Source organism: Oncorhynchus tshawytscha, linkage group LG11 (genome assembly GCF_018296145.1).
Source record: "Oncorhynchus tshawytscha isolate Ot180627B linkage group LG11, Otsh_v2.0, whole genome shotgun sequence".
Lineage (NCBI taxonomy): Eukaryota > Metazoa > Chordata > Actinopteri > Salmoniformes > Salmonidae > Oncorhynchus > Oncorhynchus tshawytscha.
In genome coordinates this window covers 6,036,572-6,057,975 of record NC_056439.1, presented here as the reverse complement: position 1 = coordinate 6,057,975, position 21,404 = coordinate 6,036,572, and the positions used below count along the sequence as shown (strand labels likewise).

At 41.8% G+C, this 21,404-nt stretch overlaps 1 protein-coding gene across 1 annotated transcript; it reads right to left on the bottom strand.

Moving 5' to 3' along the window:
- Positions 1 to 428: 428 nt before the first annotated feature.
- Positions 429 to 19,103, bottom strand: LOC112261320. Its single transcript, XM_024436590.2, has 7 exons — positions 18,392 to 19,103; positions 17,895 to 18,025; positions 17,599 to 17,763; positions 15,395 to 15,397; positions 13,857 to 14,018; positions 2,490 to 2,601; positions 429 to 1,768 (listed from the first exon to the last, which is right to left on the bottom strand). Exons 1-7 carry the CDS (start codon positions 18,678 to 18,680, stop codon positions 822 to 824), a joined length of 1,809 nt encoding a protein of 602 aa, XP_024292358.2. The 5' UTR covers positions 18,681 to 19,103; the 3' UTR covers positions 429 to 821.
- Between the last annotated feature and the right edge of the window lie 2,301 nt (positions 19,104 to 21,404).

Here is a 21,404-nt window from a genome sequence, read left to right as displayed (position 1 = left end):
GGGTTCGGTCCTAGTTGCGACTCGGGAAGGAAGAGCGACGGCACCTGATCCAGGGTTCTGATCCGGGGCCAGGGTTTGTGACCATCTGCCTCAAGGGTCTGGTCTCTTCCGCCAGTAACACCAATTATCAGCAGGTCCTCATGGACTGCAGACTGTAAAACACATTTTACAGAAGATAATGTAAAGGTTTATGTAAGAAACTCTTTGCTGTAAAAACAGAAACATGACATTATAAAATGTTAGCCACAGTCAAGCTCATCTCTAACATTGTGATTCAAGTACCAAAAAATATGGAGCCATTGGAGTTTATTATAAACAAAAAATAAAAATGTCCATGTGTTGATTCATGTAGTATAATGTTTTGGTTCAACTGAGAGAAGGGAAACTCAGTCCCTGCAATGATACAAAAATAACCAAGTCAATCAGCACAGAGTCAATTTTGTATTTAATTTGAACAAAATGGTCATACACTCACATAATGTGAAACACAGTACTTTTATTGCACAAAACGATATGTGACGAGAAGAAGAACTTTTCTCAATATGGTAACTAGAATACTTTGGGAAAGGTTCAACCTAACATTACACACATCTTCACTACTTCCTTTCAAGTAAACATGAATTAAGGCACTATAATTTCCTCATTATAAAACACCAGATCAAACAACATGATAAGGTTGTCACTCTTCATCAGTGAAGCATTTTTACAGACACCATCACACCAAACATCACCATATCGTCTACTCTGCCTCATCATACTCATTCTTTCCTCAGTTCATCTCATCCAGTTCCAAACAACATAATTAACTTCATGACATGTCACTATACTCGGGCCGTGTGCATTTTCTGCTGGTGTATCCTTTCTGAGAACCTCTTCCCGCAGTGCATACAGGCAAATGGTCTCTCTCCTGTGTGGACCTTCAGGTGCATCTTCAGCTGGTGCTGGCGGGAGAACCTCTTCTCACACTGGGTACAGCTGTAGGGTTTCTCCCCTGTATGGACTCTCTGGTGCCTATTCAGGCTGGACGATTGAGAAAAACTGGCCCGGCACAGATGGCAGCCAAATGGTTTCTCCCCTGTGTGCATCCTCTGGTGGATCTCCACCTGTTTGGGGAAACTGAAGGCTTTCCCACAGAACGAACACAGGAAGCGCTTCTCTTTGGCGCTGCCACCTTTACTCATTCCATCTCTACTACTGTCATTTGTCAATGGGCTTGTGTAGCCATTAAGTGTTGAGGCACTGGCATTGTCTGAGGTCTGGTTTAACCTTAGGAGAGTGTGAGGAGGATGAAGGCCAGGGAGTGTCTGTGTTGTCACAGGGTCCATGTTCCAGTTGATAGATCCCATAGAAGGCAGGCTGAAGGCAGCACCTGTTAGGGGGTTAACCTGAGGCGCCATCAGTCTCTCTGAATCACAACTATAGGAGCAGGAAGGAGCATCGCTAGCCGAGTCAGTGTCTGTTCTCATACGGACACCTCCCTGTCCCTGCAGACCAAATCTACGCCTCATCCTGGTTTTGTCCATTCTGTTGTCATGAAGACTAAGTTCGGTTGTGGTTTTGTGTTCGACTGTCTGTTTCTGGTTGCGGTTAACATTGTTGTTCCCCAGCCCAGAGTTGAGGTCGCTGTCCCATCCACTGACCTCCACTATCTCGGCTCTGGTCCTGGCCTGCTCAGTCATGTTGTCCCCTGGGCCCTTGGTTGAAGCAGTCTGGGTCTGGGAATCCAAGATGGCCGCCCAGTCTCCTCTGTTATCCTCCAACCAATCACCTTCAGGAAAAGGTTACAAAATAGACTTTACAAACATGGCAGAGAACTCAACATATGGAGTTTTTTGAGTCAACTAAATCGTCAAATTTATACATTGTTCGTTGTAATCGTACACTGAGTATACAAAACATTAAGAACACCTGCTCTTTTCATGACAGATTGGCCAGGAGAATCCAGGTGAAAGCTATGATTCCTTATTGACGTCACTTGTTAAATCCACTTCAATCATTGTAACTGAAGGGGATGAGACAGGTTAAATAAGGATTTTTAAACCTTGAGACATGACTTGTGTGCCATTCAGAGGGTGAATGGACAAGACAAAAAAATTGAAGGAGGTATGGTAGTAGGTGCCAAGCGCACCGGTTTGTGTCAAGAACTGCAACACTACTGTTTTTTTCAACTCTCAACAGTTTCCCGTCTATATCAACAAAGGTCCACCACCCAAAGGACATCCAGCCAACTTAACACAAGTATGGGAAGCATTGGAGTCAACATGGGCCAGCATCCCTGTGGAACGATTTCGACACCTTGTGGAGTCCATACCCTGACGAATTGAGGCAGTTCTGAGGGAAAAAGTGTGTGGGGGGGGGTGAAACTCAATATTAGGAAGGTGTTCCTAATGTTTGGTATACTCAGTTTTATTGATTTAATTTTATGTAGATGCATCACTATTCCTATTGAAGTATATGTATTATGTTCTGTATATGTATGTCTCTCTTACCTTGCTCCCCCATCTTTAGTCCACTCAGCAGATCAATGCTCTCTGGTCTGTCTTCTATTGTCTCCTCTTTGACCAGCAGCAGATCAGGCTTCCCATCCTCCATGTCTACTGACTGTAAGAGATACAGAGTGAGATGATGTTGGACCAAGAAATCTGATATGAGCACCCCGCTATGGATCATCTTCTAATTGGGCAATGAGGAATTGCTATGAGTACCGGGCCGGGCGCAGTACGCGCCAACCAAGGTTGCCAGTTGCACGGTGTTTCCTCCGACACATTGGTGCGGCTGGCTTCCGGGTTGGATGCGCGCTGTGTTAAGAAGCAGTGCGGCTTGGTTGGGTTGTGTATTGGAGGACGCATGACTTTCAACCTTCATCTCTCCCGAGCCCGTACGGGAGTTGTAGCGATGAGACAAGATAGTAGCTACTAAAACAATTGGATACCATGAAATTGGGGAGAAAAAGGGGTAAAATAAGAAACCCCAAAAAACAACAACAACCTTCAAACAAAAATAAAATCACAGTTGACTTTTTGCTCTACAAATAGAAAGGTACAAAATCATGTTGACAATAGAGAAGGGTTAAATCATCATTTGTACTTTTTTGGTGGGCTTAATTTCCTTTGTCAACCAAATAACTGTCTCACGGTAATTGACAGTTAATTAACAAACATATTTAGCATCTCCTGGCTTCCACACATAGCCTACAAGCCACTGATGCAGACCTTTTGAACATCTACATTTAAAAATGTTGAATAACTCCATTTAATATAGCCTACACATTCACAATAAATCCATTATTTACTTTAGACAGGTCTAAAGAAGCATGATATAAAGAAAATGTAGTCTATTTCAGAAGAACAGAATAGCATACTCTGAGGTGTCCTTATGTTACGTCCTGATCTGGCTACAGTATGCCAAATGGCTGTGGGCTACACTAGTTCATTTAGCAGACAAGATTTTCTTAGAATTCCGTGGCATTATTTTATAGTATGAAGAATACAACTGAACAAAGAAGAATAAAACAGAAATTTGCAATTGTGTTTTTTACATTGGATAAAAGTAGAGACTCAGCGCTACAAAATGGCATATCATACACTACCGCTGAGGAACAATGGGAAAGTAATTTTGCTTTGAAAGGTGATAAATTTGTAAACTCCCTTTTGAGAAAATGGCCTTTGAATGTTTTGGTACTACTATTGGAGAGCCCTTCTTTGTCTCCACCCATTCAACATCTTTCACACCCTCTTAAGCTTTAAGGGTTGATCTGAGCATTCTGTACTAACTTGCTAGCTACTTCCAGACATCTAAGTGAGAGAGAGAGAACAGCTCACTGAAAATTACTCGTCCTAGCAGAGCTGGTTAGGCTTTTATGTTATCCAGAGTGTTGGTGACTGCAACTGTGCTGCTGGCAACAATTTAATTACGTTTTTTTGCCAACGTTTACTGACACCGGCCATATTCATGGGTGTTGAGCGTTCGTAAATTCATCCGGAATTCTGCGCTCTGGCACACTAAGACCAGAGTCTTTTGTTAAGACATGTAGTTAGCTAGCTAAACAATGACCCATAATCCCAACTCATGATGTTACTACCCTGCATGAATCTGCAGGTAGCTAACTAACCAGGTTAAATGTTAGCTAAATAACTTTAGATCATACACGTAACGTTAGTTAGCAAGTCAGCAGCTAACGTTAGCTAGCTAACAGTACACTTTAACTTGAAATGAAAAGACTATGTCAAAATTAGAAACGTGTCATATCTGAAAATGTAGCTAGCTAGACTATTTTACCCGTGGTCTGAAATCGGAGTAGATAGCCAGAGCGAATTTACCAGCTAATCAAATCAAAGTTTATTTGTTCATGTGCGCCGAATACAACAGGTGTAGACCTTACAGTGAAATGCTTACTTACAGGCTCTAACCAACTGTGCAATTTTTTTTAAAGGTATTAGGTGAATAATAGGTAAGTAAAGAAATAAAAACAACAGTAAAGAGACAGTGAAAAATAACAGTAGCCGTAGCTAGTATGCCTATCAACAGTTGCTGCAGTGACATTCTATTGAAATGCATACTTGCATAGTAGAGTCTTTTGTTAAGACATGTAGCTAGCTAGCTAGACAATGAACCATAATCCCAACACATAATCCCAACTCAGGAACCCGGTTAGTTAGCTACCTGCATGAATCTGCAGGTAGCTAACCAACCAGGTTCATTGTTAGCTAGCTAACATTAGGCTATAACTAGTCAAGCAAATGTGTCTGAGATACAAAGAATAAGATCATACACATAACGTTAGCTTGCTAACAGTACACTTTAACTTGAAATGTAACCACTTTCTGTCAAAATTAGAAATGTGTAATATCTGAAAATGTAGCTAGCTAGACTATTTTACTGGTATACATCATGATTGGATGCGTCTCCTGTCAGATGCCATGGTTGCCCTTAGTTTGAAGATGTAATCCAGAGACAGGTGTTTTCTCAATCTCCTTAGCTATCGTACTCAAATTTCGGTCTCCAGAAAGTGGAGAGCATACACATAACATTAGCTAGCAAGCCAGCCAGCTACTGTTAGCTAGCTAACAGTACACTTTAACTTGACATTAGGTTTATGCAGTTTTACTACAGGATACATTTTTAAAAAAGCCACGCTAGACATGATTACCTAGAGATACTGACCAGCTCAAATAGACAGAAGCATGCTGTATGGCAGACCAATCCAAACTCATCTCTCTGCATGTCCAGCCCACTCATTATCTTAGCCAATCATGGCTGCCGGGAAGGTTGCTGGCTAAACCAACTAGGCTCGTAATTTAATCATTTTATTTGTATTAACAGACGGCATCATTTGTTATTAAGGCACATGAAAGTTCACATGTTAGAGAAGGCATTTCTGCCAAAAAAAGCATTTTGATTTTAAAAAAAAGTTTACATTCAAAAGGCTCTCCTGTGAAGTAGTGACTCACAACATACGCCTAGTTTCCTGAAATATTGGAAGAACTGTCCACATTTACTTTTTGTCAGCCAACAATATGAGTAGGCCTAACGAACAGCAAAAGCACTAGTCAATCTACTATCCTCCATAGTTCAAAAGTTGGCCTATTCTATTGTGCGAGAAATAAATATTCCAAACATAGTCTGGGACAGTTGTGGGATTCGATAGATCTCAAATTAATACAACCACTAGCATCATCAAAAACCTTTTTACACAATGTGACTGACGCAACAGATCAGAATGTTTAGCTTAAAAAGTGAATAAACTATTAGGCTATTTCTTCACATTATAAGCGCTGCAATGTGCACATGGTAGGAGGCTATAAGCGCAAATGTTCCATTAGTGTGAAAACACCATTATCAAAAGTGAGGGCAAATGCAATTATGCATGGAATACTGTTATTATAAAGGTGCATTTTTATGGTGAAAATGACCTTTTCCAAACTTGACACTCACACTGCTTATATATGCCAGTTAGGCTCTACACCCCTTGTAAAGCAGATTAATGTGCTTAATTTTAACAAGTTATGTGGCCACTTTTTAGTTGTGATACAAACCGTATTAAAACATATAGGCCTATGGGCTTGGCTACATGAGGTGTGTGACTATGAATCGAAAAAGTTGTTAAAAAATGCATTGTTTCTTATGCTAAGGCATCATTCACAAGTGATAGGCTAATATTGTCACCCATCAGACTATTCTTAATTGAATTTTGTCTTTACATATACTAAATAATATATGTGTGAAATTTGTTTTGATTTAGAATGGACCATTATCATGCACCTGTATCAAAACAGGGTCAGCAGGGAAAAATACGTCATCTATGCACTTAAATAGCGAATGGAGGACGCTTTTCCCCGTGGTTTATTTTCATGTCAGCCAGGTAGGCTATACTCCTGTTGTAAATATAAGCAATGTGCTTAATATTAGGAAAGTTGAGAAATAGATATAGTAGGCCTAGCCTATATAAAACTGATCCTCCTCTTTTCAGTAGAGGCCCTCACTCTGTTTTCTCATGCAATTGCAAAGCCTTTTGAAATGTTGCACAACATGAGCTCATGGGCTCTCATGAAGTGTTTGATTAGATTTTCGAAAACATTTGCATTGTTTTCAGTGTGAATAGAGGGACAATAGAGTGCTGAGTACCAGGCAGTTAGCAAGTTTGGTAGGCTACTAATGACCATCAGCAGCATCAGAGCTTGGATTACTGTGACTAAAAGGTCACATGGAATTTGACTGCCTTCGTGACTCGTGACTACCGGTGTGACGGTAATACCGCAACAGTTCTAGGCTTACCTCTATTTCTACAACCAACTTTACCTGACTGTGATCAGATAAAATGTTATCTATTGTCACTGATTGTAAGTTGGACCGAAAAAACTAGTCTAGTCTGGAGTAGACCTTGTGGACTGAAGAGTAAAATGTATACTGTCTACTGGATGGAGTATTCACCAGATGTCTACAAGCCCATTGTTATTGATCATATCTAATAGTAATGTTATAGCTTTTGTAGCTGGAAAGGCTTTCTTACTTGATCTGTCCTCCACATTCAATATTTGATTAAAATCCCCTCCTATAATACAGTACATGGTATTTCTGGGAAATTGTGTAGTCGACACTGAATATCAGGAAAAAAGCAAAGACATATCCTCATTATTTTATTTTTTATTTTATTTACCTTTATTTAACTAGGGAAGTCAGTTAAAAACAAATTCTTATTTACAATGACGACACTGGGTCAATTGTGTGCCGCCCTATGGGACTCCCAATCACGGCCCGTTGTGATACAGTCCAGGATCGAACCAGGGTGTGTAGTGATGCCTCTAGCACTGAGATGCAATGTCTTAGACCGCTGCGCCACTCAGGAGCCCATAAATATTCACAATAAGCACTTCTGCATTGCCCAATATAACATGTTGGAAAATAAACAAACTGTTGACCTCAACATTCCCGAGACTTTATCTTGTGTTTAATAGTATTCAAAAACTGATTTAGACCAGGATGAGAGAGAACAATGTAATGTGTTGAAATGTGGTGTGTTTTGTTGTTGGTAGAGTGTGGTGTGTTGTAAAAAAAAAAGACATTTTTAAAAGAGAGGCTTTTCTCTGAATAGAAATGCTGATTGAGGATCAGGGCCCAGATTCACAAAACCTCTACAGGATCGGTGGGTTCCACGTGGGACGTTTGAGCTAACGTAGGCTAATGTGATTAGCATGAGGTTGTAAGTAACAAGAAAATTTCCCAGGACATAGACATATCTGATATTGGCAGAAAGCTTAAATTATTTTTAATGTAACTGCACTGCCCAATTTACAGTAGCAATTACAGTGAAAAAATACAATGCTATTGTTTGAGGAGAGTGCACAGTTATTAACTTGAAAATTTATTTATAAACCAATTATGCACATGTGGGCAGTCTTGATACAACATTTTGAACAGATATACAATGGTTAATTTGATCACACTAATACTTTGCACATACATACACTGCTTCTACCTAGTGGCCAAAATCTAAATTGTGCCAGGGCTGGAATAATACATTATGGCCTTTTTCTTGCATTTCAAAGATGACGGTACAAATAAAAGAAAAGAAAAGCATGTTTTTTTCTTTGTATTATCTTTTACCAGATCTAATGTGTTATATTATCCTACATTAATTTAACATTTCCACAAACTTCAAAGTGTTTCCTTTCAAATGGTATCAAGAATATGCATATCCTGGCTTCAGGATATGCATAGGCAGCTAGATTTGGGTATGTCATTTTAGGCAAACATTTAAAAAAAGGGGCGGATCCTTAAGTTAACTGCCATTTCTTCCTTAACTATAGACTTAAGAAGAAAGTTAAGCAAAGTTTCTATTCCTCAAAAAGGTTATTGGAAATGTTTTTGTGCTATTTCTTATGTTTCTCCTAAGAAGAAATTAGATTTTTGAAAATAAACTTATTACAAACGTTATTAACTTCTTTGGGACTGTGGGGCAGTATTAAGTAGCTTGGATAAAAAGGTGCTCAGAGTAAGCTGCCTGCTACTCAGGCCCAAAAGCAAGAATATGCATATAATTAGTAGATTTGGACAGAAAACACTCTGAAGTTCCTAAAACTGTTTGAATGATGTCTGTGAGTGAGTATAACAGAACTCATATGGCAGGCTAAAACCTGAGAAAAAAATCATCCAACCAGGAAGTGGGAAATCTGAGGTTTGTAGTTTTTCAATGCATTGCCTATCGAATATACAGTGTCTATGGGGTCATATTGCACTTCCTAAGGCTTCCACTAGATGTCATCAGTCTTTAGAACCTTGTCTGAGGCTTCTACTGTGAATGGGGAGAGAAAGAGAGCGGATTCAAACAGGTGTCTGGCAGAGTGCCATGAGCTGATCACGAATGCGCCCGTGAGAGGTAGCTGCGTTCCATTGCATTTCTAAAGACAAAGGAATTCTCCGGTTGGAACATTATTGAAGATTTATGTTAAAAACATCCTAAAGATTGACTCTATACATCGTTTGACATGTTTCCACGAATTGTAATAGAACTTTTTTGACAATTCGTCTGAACAAGTGATCGCGCATTATGCATTTGGATTACTGGGCTAAACGCGCAAATAAAAAGGAGTTATTTGGACATAACTTATGGACTTTATCAAACAAAACAAACATTTATTGTGGAACTGGGATGCCTGGGAGTGCATTCCGATCAAGATCATCAAAGGTAAGTGAATATTTATAACGCTATTTCTGACTTTTCTGACACCTCTCCTTCTTTGGAAATGGCTGGATGTTTTTCTGTGACTAGCGCTGACCTAACATAATTGCAAGGTGTGCTTTCGCCGTAAAGCCATTTGGAAATCTGACACAGCGGTTGCATTAAGGAGAAGTTTATCTATATTTCCATGTATAACACTTGTATCTTTTATCAATGTTTATTTTGAGTATTTCTGTAATTTGATGTGGCTCTCTGCACTTTCACCGGATGTTTGTTTGAGACAATGCATTTCTGATCATAACACAATTTCAAATTAGGTTTTTGGACATAAAGATTAACTTTATCAAACAAAGCACACATCTATTGTGTAACATGAAGTCCTGTGAGTGCCATCTGATGAAGATCATCAAAGGTTAGTGATGAATTTAATCGCTATTTCTGATTTTTGTGAGCCCTATCCTTGGCTGGTAAATGGCTGTATGGTTTTCCGTGACTAGGTGCTGACCTAACATAATCGTTTGGTGTGCTTTCGCCATAAAGCCTATTTGAAATCGGAAACTGTGGCTGGATTTACTAGAAGTTCATTTTAAAATGGTGTAAAATACTTGTATGTTTGAGGAATTTTAATTATGGGATTTCTGTTGTTTTGAATTTGGCACCCTGCAATTTCACTGGCTGTTGGCAAGGTGGGAACCACCTACTTCCGGCGCCGACAGAGATGGCCGCCTCGCTTCGCGTTCCTAGGAAACTATGCAGTTTTTTGTTTTTTTACGTGTTATTTCTTACATTAGTACCCCAGGTCATCTTAGGTTTCATTACATACAGTCGAGAAGAACTACTGAATATAAGATCAGCGTCAACTCACCATCAGTACGACCAAGAATATGTTTTTCGCGACGCGGATCCTGTGTTCTACCTTACAAACAGGACAACGGAGTGGATTCCATGCAGCGACCCAAAAAAACGACTCCGAAAAAGAGGGAAACGAGGCGGTCTTCTGGTCAGACTCCGGAGACGGGCACACCGTGCACCACTCCCTAGCATTCTTCTTGCCAATGTCCAGTCTCTTGACAACAAGGTTGATGAAATCCGAGCAAGGGTAGCATTCCAGAGGGACATCAGAGACCGTAACGTTCTTTACTTCACGGAAACATGGCTTACTGGAGAGACGCTATCCGAGGCGGTGCAGCCAGCGGGTTTCTCCACGCATCGCGCCGACAGAAACAAACATCTTTCTGGTAAGAAGAGGGGCGGGGGCGTATGCCTTATGGCTAACGTGACATGGTGTGATGAAAGAAACATACAGGAACTCAAATCCTTCTGTTCACCTGATTTAGAATTCCTCACAATCAAATGTAGACCGCATTATCTACCAAGAGAATTCTCTTCGATTATAATCACAGCCGTATATATCCCCCCCCCCAAGCAGAACTTTACTTAACTCTCTGCAAACTGGAAACCATATATCTGGAGGCTGCATTCATTGTAGCTGGGGATTTTAACAAGGCTAATCTGAAAACAAGACTCCCTAAATTTTATCAGCATATCGATTGCGCAACCAGGGGTGGAAAGACCTTGGATCATTGTTACTCTAACTTCCACGACGCATATAAGGCCCTGCCCCGCCCCCTTTTGGAAAAGCTGACCACGACTCCATTTTGTTGATCCCTGCCTACAGACAGAAACTAAAACAAGAGGCTCCCACGCTGAGGTCTGTCCAACGCTGGTCTGACCAAGCTGACTCCACACTCCAAGACTGCTTCCATCACGTGGACTGGGAGATGTTTCGTATTGCGTCAGACAACAACATTGACGAATACGCTGATTCGGTGTGCGAGTTCATTAGAACGTGCGTTGAAGATGTCGTTCCCATAGCAACGATTAAAACATTCCCTAACCAGAAACCGTGGATTGATGGCAGCATTCGCGTGAAACTGAAAGCGCGAACCACTGCTTTTAATCAGGGCAAGGTGTCTGGTAACATGACCGAATACAAACAGTGCAGCTATTCCCTCCGCAAGGCTATCAAACAAGCTAATCGTCAGTACAGAGACAAAGTAGAATCTCAATTCAACGGCTCAGACACAAGAGGCATGTGGCAGGGTCTACAGTCAATCACGGACTACAGGAAGAAATCCAGCCCAGTCACGGACCAGGATGTCTTGCTCCCAGGCAGACTAAATAACTTTTTTGCCCGCTTTGAGGACAATACAGTGCCACTGACACGGCCTGCAACGAAAACATGCGGTCTCTCCTTCACTGCAGCCGAGGTGAGTAAGACATTTAAACGTGTTAACCCTCGCAAGGCTGCAGGCCCAGACGGCATCCCCAGCCGTGCCCTCAGAGCATGCGCAGACCAGCTGGCCGGTGTGTTTACGGACATATTCAATCAATCCCTATACCAGTCTGCTGTTCCCACATGCTTCAAGAGGGCCACCATTGTTCCTGTTCCCAAGAAAGCTAAGGTAACTGAGCTAAACGACTACCGCCCGTAGCACTCACATCCGTCATCATGAAGTGCTTTGAGAGACTAGTCAAGGACCATATCACCTCCACCCTACCTGACACCCTAGACCCACTCTCAATTTGCTTACCGCCCAAATAGGTCCACAGACGATGCAATCTCAACCACACTGCACACTGCCCTAACCCATCTGGACAAGAGGAATACCTATGTGAGAATGCTGTTCATCGACTACAGCTCGGCATTCAACACCATAGTACCCTCCAAGCTCGTCATCAAGCTCGAGACCCTGGGTCTCGACCCCGCCCTGTGCAACTGGGTACTGGACTTCCTGACGGGCCGCCCCCAGGTGGTGAGGGTAGGCAACAACATCTCCTCCCCGCTGATCCTCAACACTGGGGCCCCACAAGGGTGCGTTCTGAGCCCTCTCCTGTACTTCCTGTTCACCCACGACTGCGTGGCCACGCACGCCTCCAACTCAATCATCAAGTTTGCGGAAGACACAACAGTGGTAGGCTTGATTACCAACAACGACGAGACGGCCTACAGGGAAGAGGTGAGGGCCCTCGGAGTGTGGTGTCAGGAAAATAACCTCACACTCAACGTCAACAAAACTAAGGAGATGATTGTGGACTTCAGGAAACAGCAGAGGGAACACCCCCCTATCCACATCGATGGAACAGTAGTGGAGAGGGTAGCAAGTTTTAAGTTCCTCGGCATACACATCACAGACAAACTGAATTGGTCCACTCACACAGACAGCATCGTGAAGAAGGCGCAGCAGCGCCTCTTCAACCTCAGGAGGCTGAAGAAATTCGGCTTGTCACCAAAAGCACTCACAAACTTCTACAGATGCACAATCGAGAGCATCCTGGCGGGCTGTATCACCGCCTGGTACGGCAACTGCTCCGCCCTCAACCGTAAGGCTCTCCAGAGGGTAGTGAGGTCTGCACAACGCATCACCGGGGGCAAACTACCTGCCCTCCAGGACACCTACACCACCCGATGTTACAGGAAGGCCATAAAGATCATCAAGGACATCAACCACCCGAGCCACTGCCTATTCACCCCGCTATCATCCAGAAGTCGAGGTCAGTACAGGTGCATCAAAGCTGGGACCGAGAGACTGAAAAACAGCTTCTATCTCAAGGCCATCAGACTGTTAAACAGCCACCACTAACATTGAGTGGCTGCTGCCAACACACTGACACTGACACTGACTCAACTCCAGCCACTTTAATAATGGGAATTGATGGGAAATGATGTAAATATATCACTAGCCACTTTAAACAATGCTACCTTATATAATGTTACTTAACCTACATTATTCATCTCATATGCATACGTATATACTGTACTCTATATCATCGACTGCATCCTTATGTAATACATGTATCACTAGCCACTTTAACTATGCCACTTTGTTTACATACTCATCTCATATGTATATACTGTACTCGATACCATCTGCTGTATCTTGCCTATGCTGCTCTGTACCATCACCCATTCATATATCCTTATGTACATATTCTTTATCCCCTTACACTGTGTATAAGACAGTAGTTTTGGAATTGCTAGTTAGATTACTTGTTGGTTATTACTGCACTGTCGGAACTAGAAGCACAAGCATTTCGCTACACTCGCATTAACATCTGCTAACCATGTGTATGTGACAAATAAAATTTGATTTGATTTGATATCCCAGAGAAGTTAATTCCAAGATAGCTAAACCCTTTGCTTAAACTCAGGGCAGTGAGAGAAAAAACTAATGAAAGCAATTGAACATGTTTAATTCACTCACAAACTTCATCGGAAAGTGAATATTTAAACCAAAGAACATGTTTTGGTGATCTCAGTACAAAATATGCTAACATGAATGCCACTAAAACGGTTGCCTAGCAACAAACATCTTAAGAGGATTCCTAAGAAGATATTTGAGAAACTCGTCAGAACATCGTGATTTCTTAAGATATTGTTGAGGAATTGCACCTACTATCTTATGAACTTTAATTATTTTTTCTTAATAAGATAGTTCTTAAGTTTTTGGTAAGTGTTTTGTGAATCTGGGCCCAGGTCCCCACCTGTCTATATATTAACATTCATTATGATCTAAAAGGCAAAACTGATCTTCGATCAGGACTCCTACTCTAAGAGGTTTTGTGGATAGGGGCCCTTACCTAATAGCATTCAGGCAGTAATTCACAGTGGACTCACCTCAGTGTGACAGTGTGTGGTCATATGCTGCTCAGCTGGTTCCTCTGTGGGTTCAGGAGTTGGTGTAGTCTGGTTGTCCTCCATGACCATGGTCCCCTCAGGGTTCCCCAGACCCTCCTCATACCCCTCCTCCTTCACCAGCAGCACCTCTGGACTCTCCTCCTAGAAGAGACAGGTGATACCGATTACACAGGCATACACTCCCTCAGGTACATACACAAAGATAATAAACACACTTTCAACATGGTGTTTACCCATCCCAATGTTGTTTGAGTCCTATACTGTAGAATGACTTAATTGTTTTTAAACCCATCTTCTTGAACTGCACTGTTGGTTAAAAACTTCTTATGGCTGAAATCCCGCTACCGGGATCGATATGACAACAGCCAGTGAAAGTGCAGGGCACCAAATTCAAACGACAGAAATCTCATAATTAAAATTCCTCAAACATCCAAGTATTTTACACCATTTTAAAGGTAAACTTGTTGTTAATACCACCACAGTGTCCGATTTCAAAAGTGCTTTACAGCGAAAGCACACCAAACGATTATGTTAGGTCACCACCTCGTCACAGAAAAACACAGCCATTTTTCCAGCCAAAGAGAGGAGTCACAAAAAGCAGAAATAGAGAGAAAAATTAATCACTAACCTTTAATGATCTTCATCAGATGACACTCATAGGACGTCATGTTACACAATACATGTGTGTTTTGTTCGATAAAGTTTCTATTTATATCCAAAAATCTCAGTTTACATTGGCGCATTATGTTCAGTAGTTCCAAAACATCCAGTGATTTTGCAGAGAGCCACATCAATTTACAGAAAAACTCATAATAAACATTGATAAAAGATACAACTGTTATGCATAGAATTATAGATACACTTCTCCTTAATGCAACCGCTGTGTCAGATTCCAAAATGGTTTTACGGTTTTAAAGCACACCATGCAATAATCTGAGTTCATCGCTCAGACAACAAAACAAGCCAAACAGACACCCGCCATGTTGTGGAGTCAACAGAAGTCAGAAATAGCATTATAAATATTCACTTACCTTTGATGATCTACATCAGAATGCACTCCCAGGAATCCCAGTTCCACAATAAATGTTTGTTTTGTTCGATAAAGTCCATCATTTATGTCCAAATACCTCCTTTTGTTAGCGCGCTTAGTAAACAAATCCAAACTCAAGTCCAGGCGAAAGTTCAGATGAAAAGTTGTATTACAGTTCGTAGAAACATGTCAAACAATGTATAAAATCAATCTTTAGGATGTTTTTAAAATAAATCTTCAATAATGTTCCAACCGGAGAATTCCTTTGTCTTTAGAATTGCAATGGAATGCAGGTCGCTCTCACGTGAGCGCACGTGATCAGCTCCTTACTCAATCAGCTCTCATTCACTTCACAGTAGAATCCTCAAACAAGGTTCTAAAGACTGTTTACATCTAGTGGAAGCCGTAGGAAGTGCAATATGACCCCATAGACACTGTATATTTGATAGGTAATGACTTGAAAAACTACAAACCTCAGATTTCCCACTTCCTGGTTGGATGATTTTTTTTCTCTGGTTTTAGCCTGCCATATGAGTTCTGTTATACTCACAAACATCATTCAAACAGTTTTAGAAACTTCAGAATGTTTTCTATCCAAATATACTAATTATATGCATATTCTAGCTTTTGGGCCTGAGTAGCGGGTAGTTTACTCTGGGCACCTTTTTATCCAAGCTACTTAATACTGCCCCCAGCCATAAACTTTGTTTATGTATTAAGGGATAGTAAGTAAGCATTTCACAGTAAAGTCTACAACTGTTGTATTTGACACGTGACAAATAAAGTTTGATTAAATTTGAAATATGTTGAGGGTAAATATGATAAGCTATGATTAGTCAAAAGGCATCATCGGACAAACCTGACAACTCTTTTGATGTGTATAGGTGTTTGTTAGGTATTGGTTGTCCCTAATTAACTCAGCCACACAATAAGAATTGGCTATATAGTAAACATTAATGAAAACAAAAATTTGCTTTTTGTGTTATTTCAAGATTAGGGTTAGGCATAAGGTATATCAGTGAGGTTAAGTTTAGTTTTAAAATCTAATTTTAAAAATATATATTTTTTAAATAGGCAGGGTTTAGTCATAATAATGACTTTGTTAACTAGTGACTAACTTGGCTATGAAGCGCTGTAGTGTGTATGCACAATAGGGTGAGAAGATGTGATGAAGGGAGTCTCAATGAAAGTCTTAGAATGAAATGTCCCATTTTGTGTTTATTAAACAAACAAGTTTTAAATACACCATATGAAAACCACACATACACACAACAAAAATCTGCATGAACTAGATGAATTGCATTCAATTTCTCATTACAAGTGTCTTAAGAAAAACATTAAGTAGTTGAATAGAAGTAATGAAACAGGCATTTGTGAACATTATATAGGCTACACAGTACAAACACAACACCTAACAGACTTTTTAGGCTGAAATATGCCATATATAACACAATATTCAACCCAGAAATATTCAACACTGAAATCTATTACTCTTGTTATCTTTATGCTGACAACAATGAAAATGAATCTGTCTTTAATGAAGAGTTTGATCTAAACGTCAGAAGCTATCGAGTGGAAGGGTTACTTTCTATGCTATTGAGTGGAATGGTTTTTCTGCTGGTGTATCCTGAGGTAGCTCCTCTCTGAGAACCTCTTCCTGCAGTGCGTACAGGCGAATGGCCTCTCTTCCGTGTGAACCTTCAGGTGCATCTTCAGCTGGTGCTGGCGGGAAAACCTCTTCTCACAGTGGGGGCAACTGAATGGTTTCTCCCCTGTGTGGACCCTCTGGTGCCTCTTCAGGTCACCAGCCTGAGCGAAGCGCATTTGACACTGGGTACAGCTGAAGGGTTTCACCCCTGTGTGGACCCTCTGGTGCCTCTTCAGGTTGCCAGCCTCGGCAAAGCACATATGACACTGGGTACAGCTGAAGGGTTTCTCTCCTGTGTGGACCCTCTGGTGGATCTCCACCTTCTGGGGGCAGCTGAAACCTTTGTTACAGAACATGCAGAGGAACCGTTTCTCTTTATTATTGCCAGATGTGGCCCCCCCTCCCTGAGCCAGGGCTATAACCCTGTCATTTGAGTTCAATGCCTGATCGAAAAGAACGCTGCCATGTGAATCGGAAAGTGCCTTCGACGTGAATACGGCATCGTGATCCCTGAACGAGTGTAAAGGAGAGTGGGTCGCGACATTTAGATTTGTATCTAAGCTTCCCCTGTAATCAAAGAAATCTCTGTTCTGTGAGTGTCCATCTTCTAAGTGACTATCTGCATTCCATGTGGGAGGAGCGTCGCCCTCCACTTTCACAGTCACCTCATCTACCACTATAACCTCCCCTTTCTTATCTAGGCACCCTTCAGAGTATACAATACTACTGTCCCGGTTCAAGTCCCCTCTAGACAGATCAGTCTGTGTCTCTAAACCCAAGAGCATGTTGCCAGGGTCCATCTCTGTAGCGTAAGAACAAGATGGATCACCGCCAGTGTCTAACGTGTCACCATCTCCACGGGAATTAACTGTCCCCTGGCTCTGGTGAAATACCAGAAAGTATTCTGAGCCGGGAACAGGTGGACAGCCCGGTCTCTCTGGGTCTGATCTGTGGTCAGATCCTGGTTGTAAGGGCCTTTGTGTTACAGTTAAAGTCTCGGTGTCTGTCTCTGACTTGAGGACGGCGTTCAGCGTTCCACTGACCTCCGTGATTCTGCGTCGGGTCCTGGCCTTTGGCGCAGCGGCGAGTTCCTCACTGGCTACAGAGGGCGACACTCCAACCGCTGCTCCAGTCTGGTGCCGTGGGTCCTTCTCTCGTTCAGTCCTCTCCAGCTTGACCCCAGGACCTGCTGCATTTTCATCTGCAGACTAACACAAGAAAAGGAGTGGATATTAATGTTGTTGGGATGTGAGCAAATGAATAGCTGAGGGAAGCATTTCTGAAATAAACAGGCCACATTTGATGTACTGTAATTTTTATGTAATACTATGACACTTACCTCTATCACAATAACATGCTGGGTTGAGGTTCCACTCCCCTCATCAACGGTGATTGGTTGGTCATCTCTCCATGTATTGTGTCCCGCTGGTTTCACAGAACTCCTGTAGCCTCCAGTGAGATGTGCTTCACCTGAGAGGGATTGGAGGAAAAGGGATGGTTAGCTACTGTTAATGCTGAATGCTATATTATACACTGTCTACAATTGGCAAGGATGTGAGGTAACACTTCTTGATTTACTTTGTATTAAGTTCCATGCCTCATATTGTTTTCAATTAGTAAATAATAGGAAATGCCAGTAAATCAAGAATCTGGATAGAATATGATAGTGTCTTTCTGCAAGTTTGCTAAGTAACCTGGGGAATTATTGCATACAATTCCAAAACTGACCAAGACTAAATTCTAGTTAACCATATGTGGTTAGCACATTAACGTCACACATGCGCAGATGTGATCGGGACGACAGGCCCCGCAGCCTCCGCCTTCTGCAAAATGTACCTCTTGCCATTCCTTTGTATCGGTCGAGAATCTTGACACTACTGGGACGACTGGCGAGTGCGCGCTCTCGCGTTGTTCTCTCTGCGCGCTCCCGTGTCACCTTCATTTCAAGTAGCTGTAGTTTCCTTCGCAATGCCCTGCTTTCATTCTGGCTTTGAGTTATTTCCAAACGAAACACTGCATAGTCGTCGTCTACGAGTTTACAGATGTCTGCCACGGCTGCATTCGCTAGCACCTCCATGATGGAGGCTATTTGAGTGTGAAAAACCATAGGCCTACTGTTAGCCATTGTTGTTAGCTAATGTTAGCAGCTAGCTAACGTTCCCTTAATAACATCTATCAACCAAGTCCTGTCTCCAACGCGAATTAAACACTGCCCGAGGTAAGTATGTGATGCTGTGCAGTTGTAAGTAATATTTTAAGTTCCAAGGTGATAAATGTCTAAATAACAATAAAAACGCTGCCGCGGATATTGTTCTTGGTTACTGTTGACTTCCGTTTACACTTCTTCAGTGGTTTTTAAATGGCGGTTGGCAACCAACTTTAGTGATGCATTACCGCAACCAAATGAACTGGAGTGTGGACCAGAGACAGAGAAGGTCTAAAGCCTCATTCACATATGTAGTGTCTTAACACTTAGTACTTATTTATATAATAAGAAAGACTCTGAATACAAGCAATTTAACTGGAGCTTCACATTTACTCAAACGAGTTAGTACCAGAATAACATAGAACAACACTGCGCATGACCAAGGGTGCTCCATCCTTAAAGGGGACATCAGTAATTAACAGAACATAACAGCATCCCTACCCAATTAAACCATTCCCCATAAGGAAACGGAATACATTATTAAATACAATATCACCTTAAGGTTTTCTGAATGTGAAAGAGTAAGCTCTTCGATCGTTCAATCAATATCCGAACTTCTAGACCGGAACCCTGGCACCTTGGGTAACCACTAGGAGCAGAGCCCCACAACGTAGAACTGTAAAACATTCACTCCATGATATGTACAATGATAGCAAAATTGACATTGTGTGTGTGTGAGAAGAGACTTTCATGCATAGGCCGGGTGTATTTGTGAGAGTGCAAAAACCTCTTGAGTTTTCCCATTTGATGAATACTTCTTCAGGGGGGAAAACATTTCTCTGACTAATTTATTGCATTCGACAATGATTTTCAACTTGTTCAACATCAATGTTTCAAGCTCAAGTTTAATTTCCAGCCCAACCCTGCTTATGCACGCTCAAAGTCGTTTATGCGCTCGCGCGTCTGGTTCTTGATACAAATCTGCTCGCTCTGTGACGTATATTCTTGCTCGTGTGCTCCATCTCGATTTGGCACTCATCTGACGCCATAGACAATCAGGATACAGAACCAATTAACTCAGAACCAATTGTGCAATTGACATTGTAGCTATAGTATTGCCTGTAATGATTAATGGTTCAAATAAAAGGGATTTAAATACAACTTATTTTTATATTTAAAAAAGTTGTTCATTTGTTGTTGTCTTTTACCCCCTTCTCTCGATCTTGTCTCATCGCTGCAACTCCCCAATGCGCTCGCGAGGTGAAGGTCTAGTCATGCGTCCTCTGAAACATGATCCACCAAACCGCGCTTCTTAACACCTGCTCGCTAAACCCGGAAGCCAGCCGCACCAATGTGTCGAAAGAAACACCCTTCACCTGACAACTGAAGTCAGCCTGCAGGCGCCCGGCCCGCCACAAGGAGTAGCTAGAGCACAATGAGCCAAGTAATGCCCCCCCGGCCAAGCCCTCTCCTAACCCGGACGACGCCCCGCTACCCTGTAGTGACGCCTCTTGCACTGCGATGCAGTGCCTTACATGCTGACCACACCGGTCACGCGCATGCGTCCATGTTGATTTTGTCCACCCGCACTAGAAGCGATCAGGACACGCAGGTTGAAATATCAACACGAACTCTGAACCCACTGTAATCATTTGTGGACAGGTCGAAAAGCATTCAACATTTATCGCAATTTAGCTAGCTAGCTAGCTTACTGTTACTGGCTGATTTGTCCTGGGATATAAACATTGGGTTGGTATTTTACCTGAAATGCACAAGGTCCTCTAATTATCCACAGATAAAAGGGTAAACAGATTTTGTTTATAGTAATAGTAGTCTCCTCCTTCAGGTGTCTTCTTCTTTGGACTTTATATGGCGGTTGGCAACCAGCTTTAAGGTGCATTACCACCACCAACCACCAACTGCACATGCAAAATAAACATTATTTATAGATTGTTTTTCTCATTCCAATGATTTGATGATTGACAGTCACTGTAGTGGGTCATGTGACCTTCTGGACATTTTCCAGAACACATTTCTGGCCAAAACTGCATTTTTTTATTTAAAAAAAACATTTTGTTACGTTCAAAATGCCTCTCCTGTGACGTGCGACATACCCCTTGCTTTCTGAAACGGGTCATATTTTCTAACCTCTTTCTGTAGCTGGTTGGCTGGAGGCTAACAGAGGAGACTGGGCGTCCATCTTGGATTCCCAGACCCAGACGGGTGCAGCCAAGGGCCCAGGGGACAACATCACAGAGCAGGCCAGGACCAGAGGTGACATAGTGGAAGTCACTGGATAAGACAGCGTCTTCAAATCTGGGCTGGGGACAACACTTTTCACCACAACCAGAAACTGACAGCCAAACACAAAACAACAACCAAACTTAGTCTCCATCACAACATACTGACTAAGACTAGGTTGAGGCGTAGATTTTGTCTACTTCATTCATGAATCAACACATGGATATTTAATTATTATATATATTTTTTAACTCTAATGGCTCCATATTGTTAGGTACTTGAATCCCTGTTGTAGAGATGGGCTTGACTGTGGTTAACATTGTAATATTATCATGTTTCTGTGTGTACAGAAAATTGTTTCTTATATAAACCGTTATACATCTCTGTACAATTTGTGTTTACAGTCTGCAGTCCATGAAGACCTGCTGGTATCCGATGTTGCTGGTGGGAGAGACTGGACCT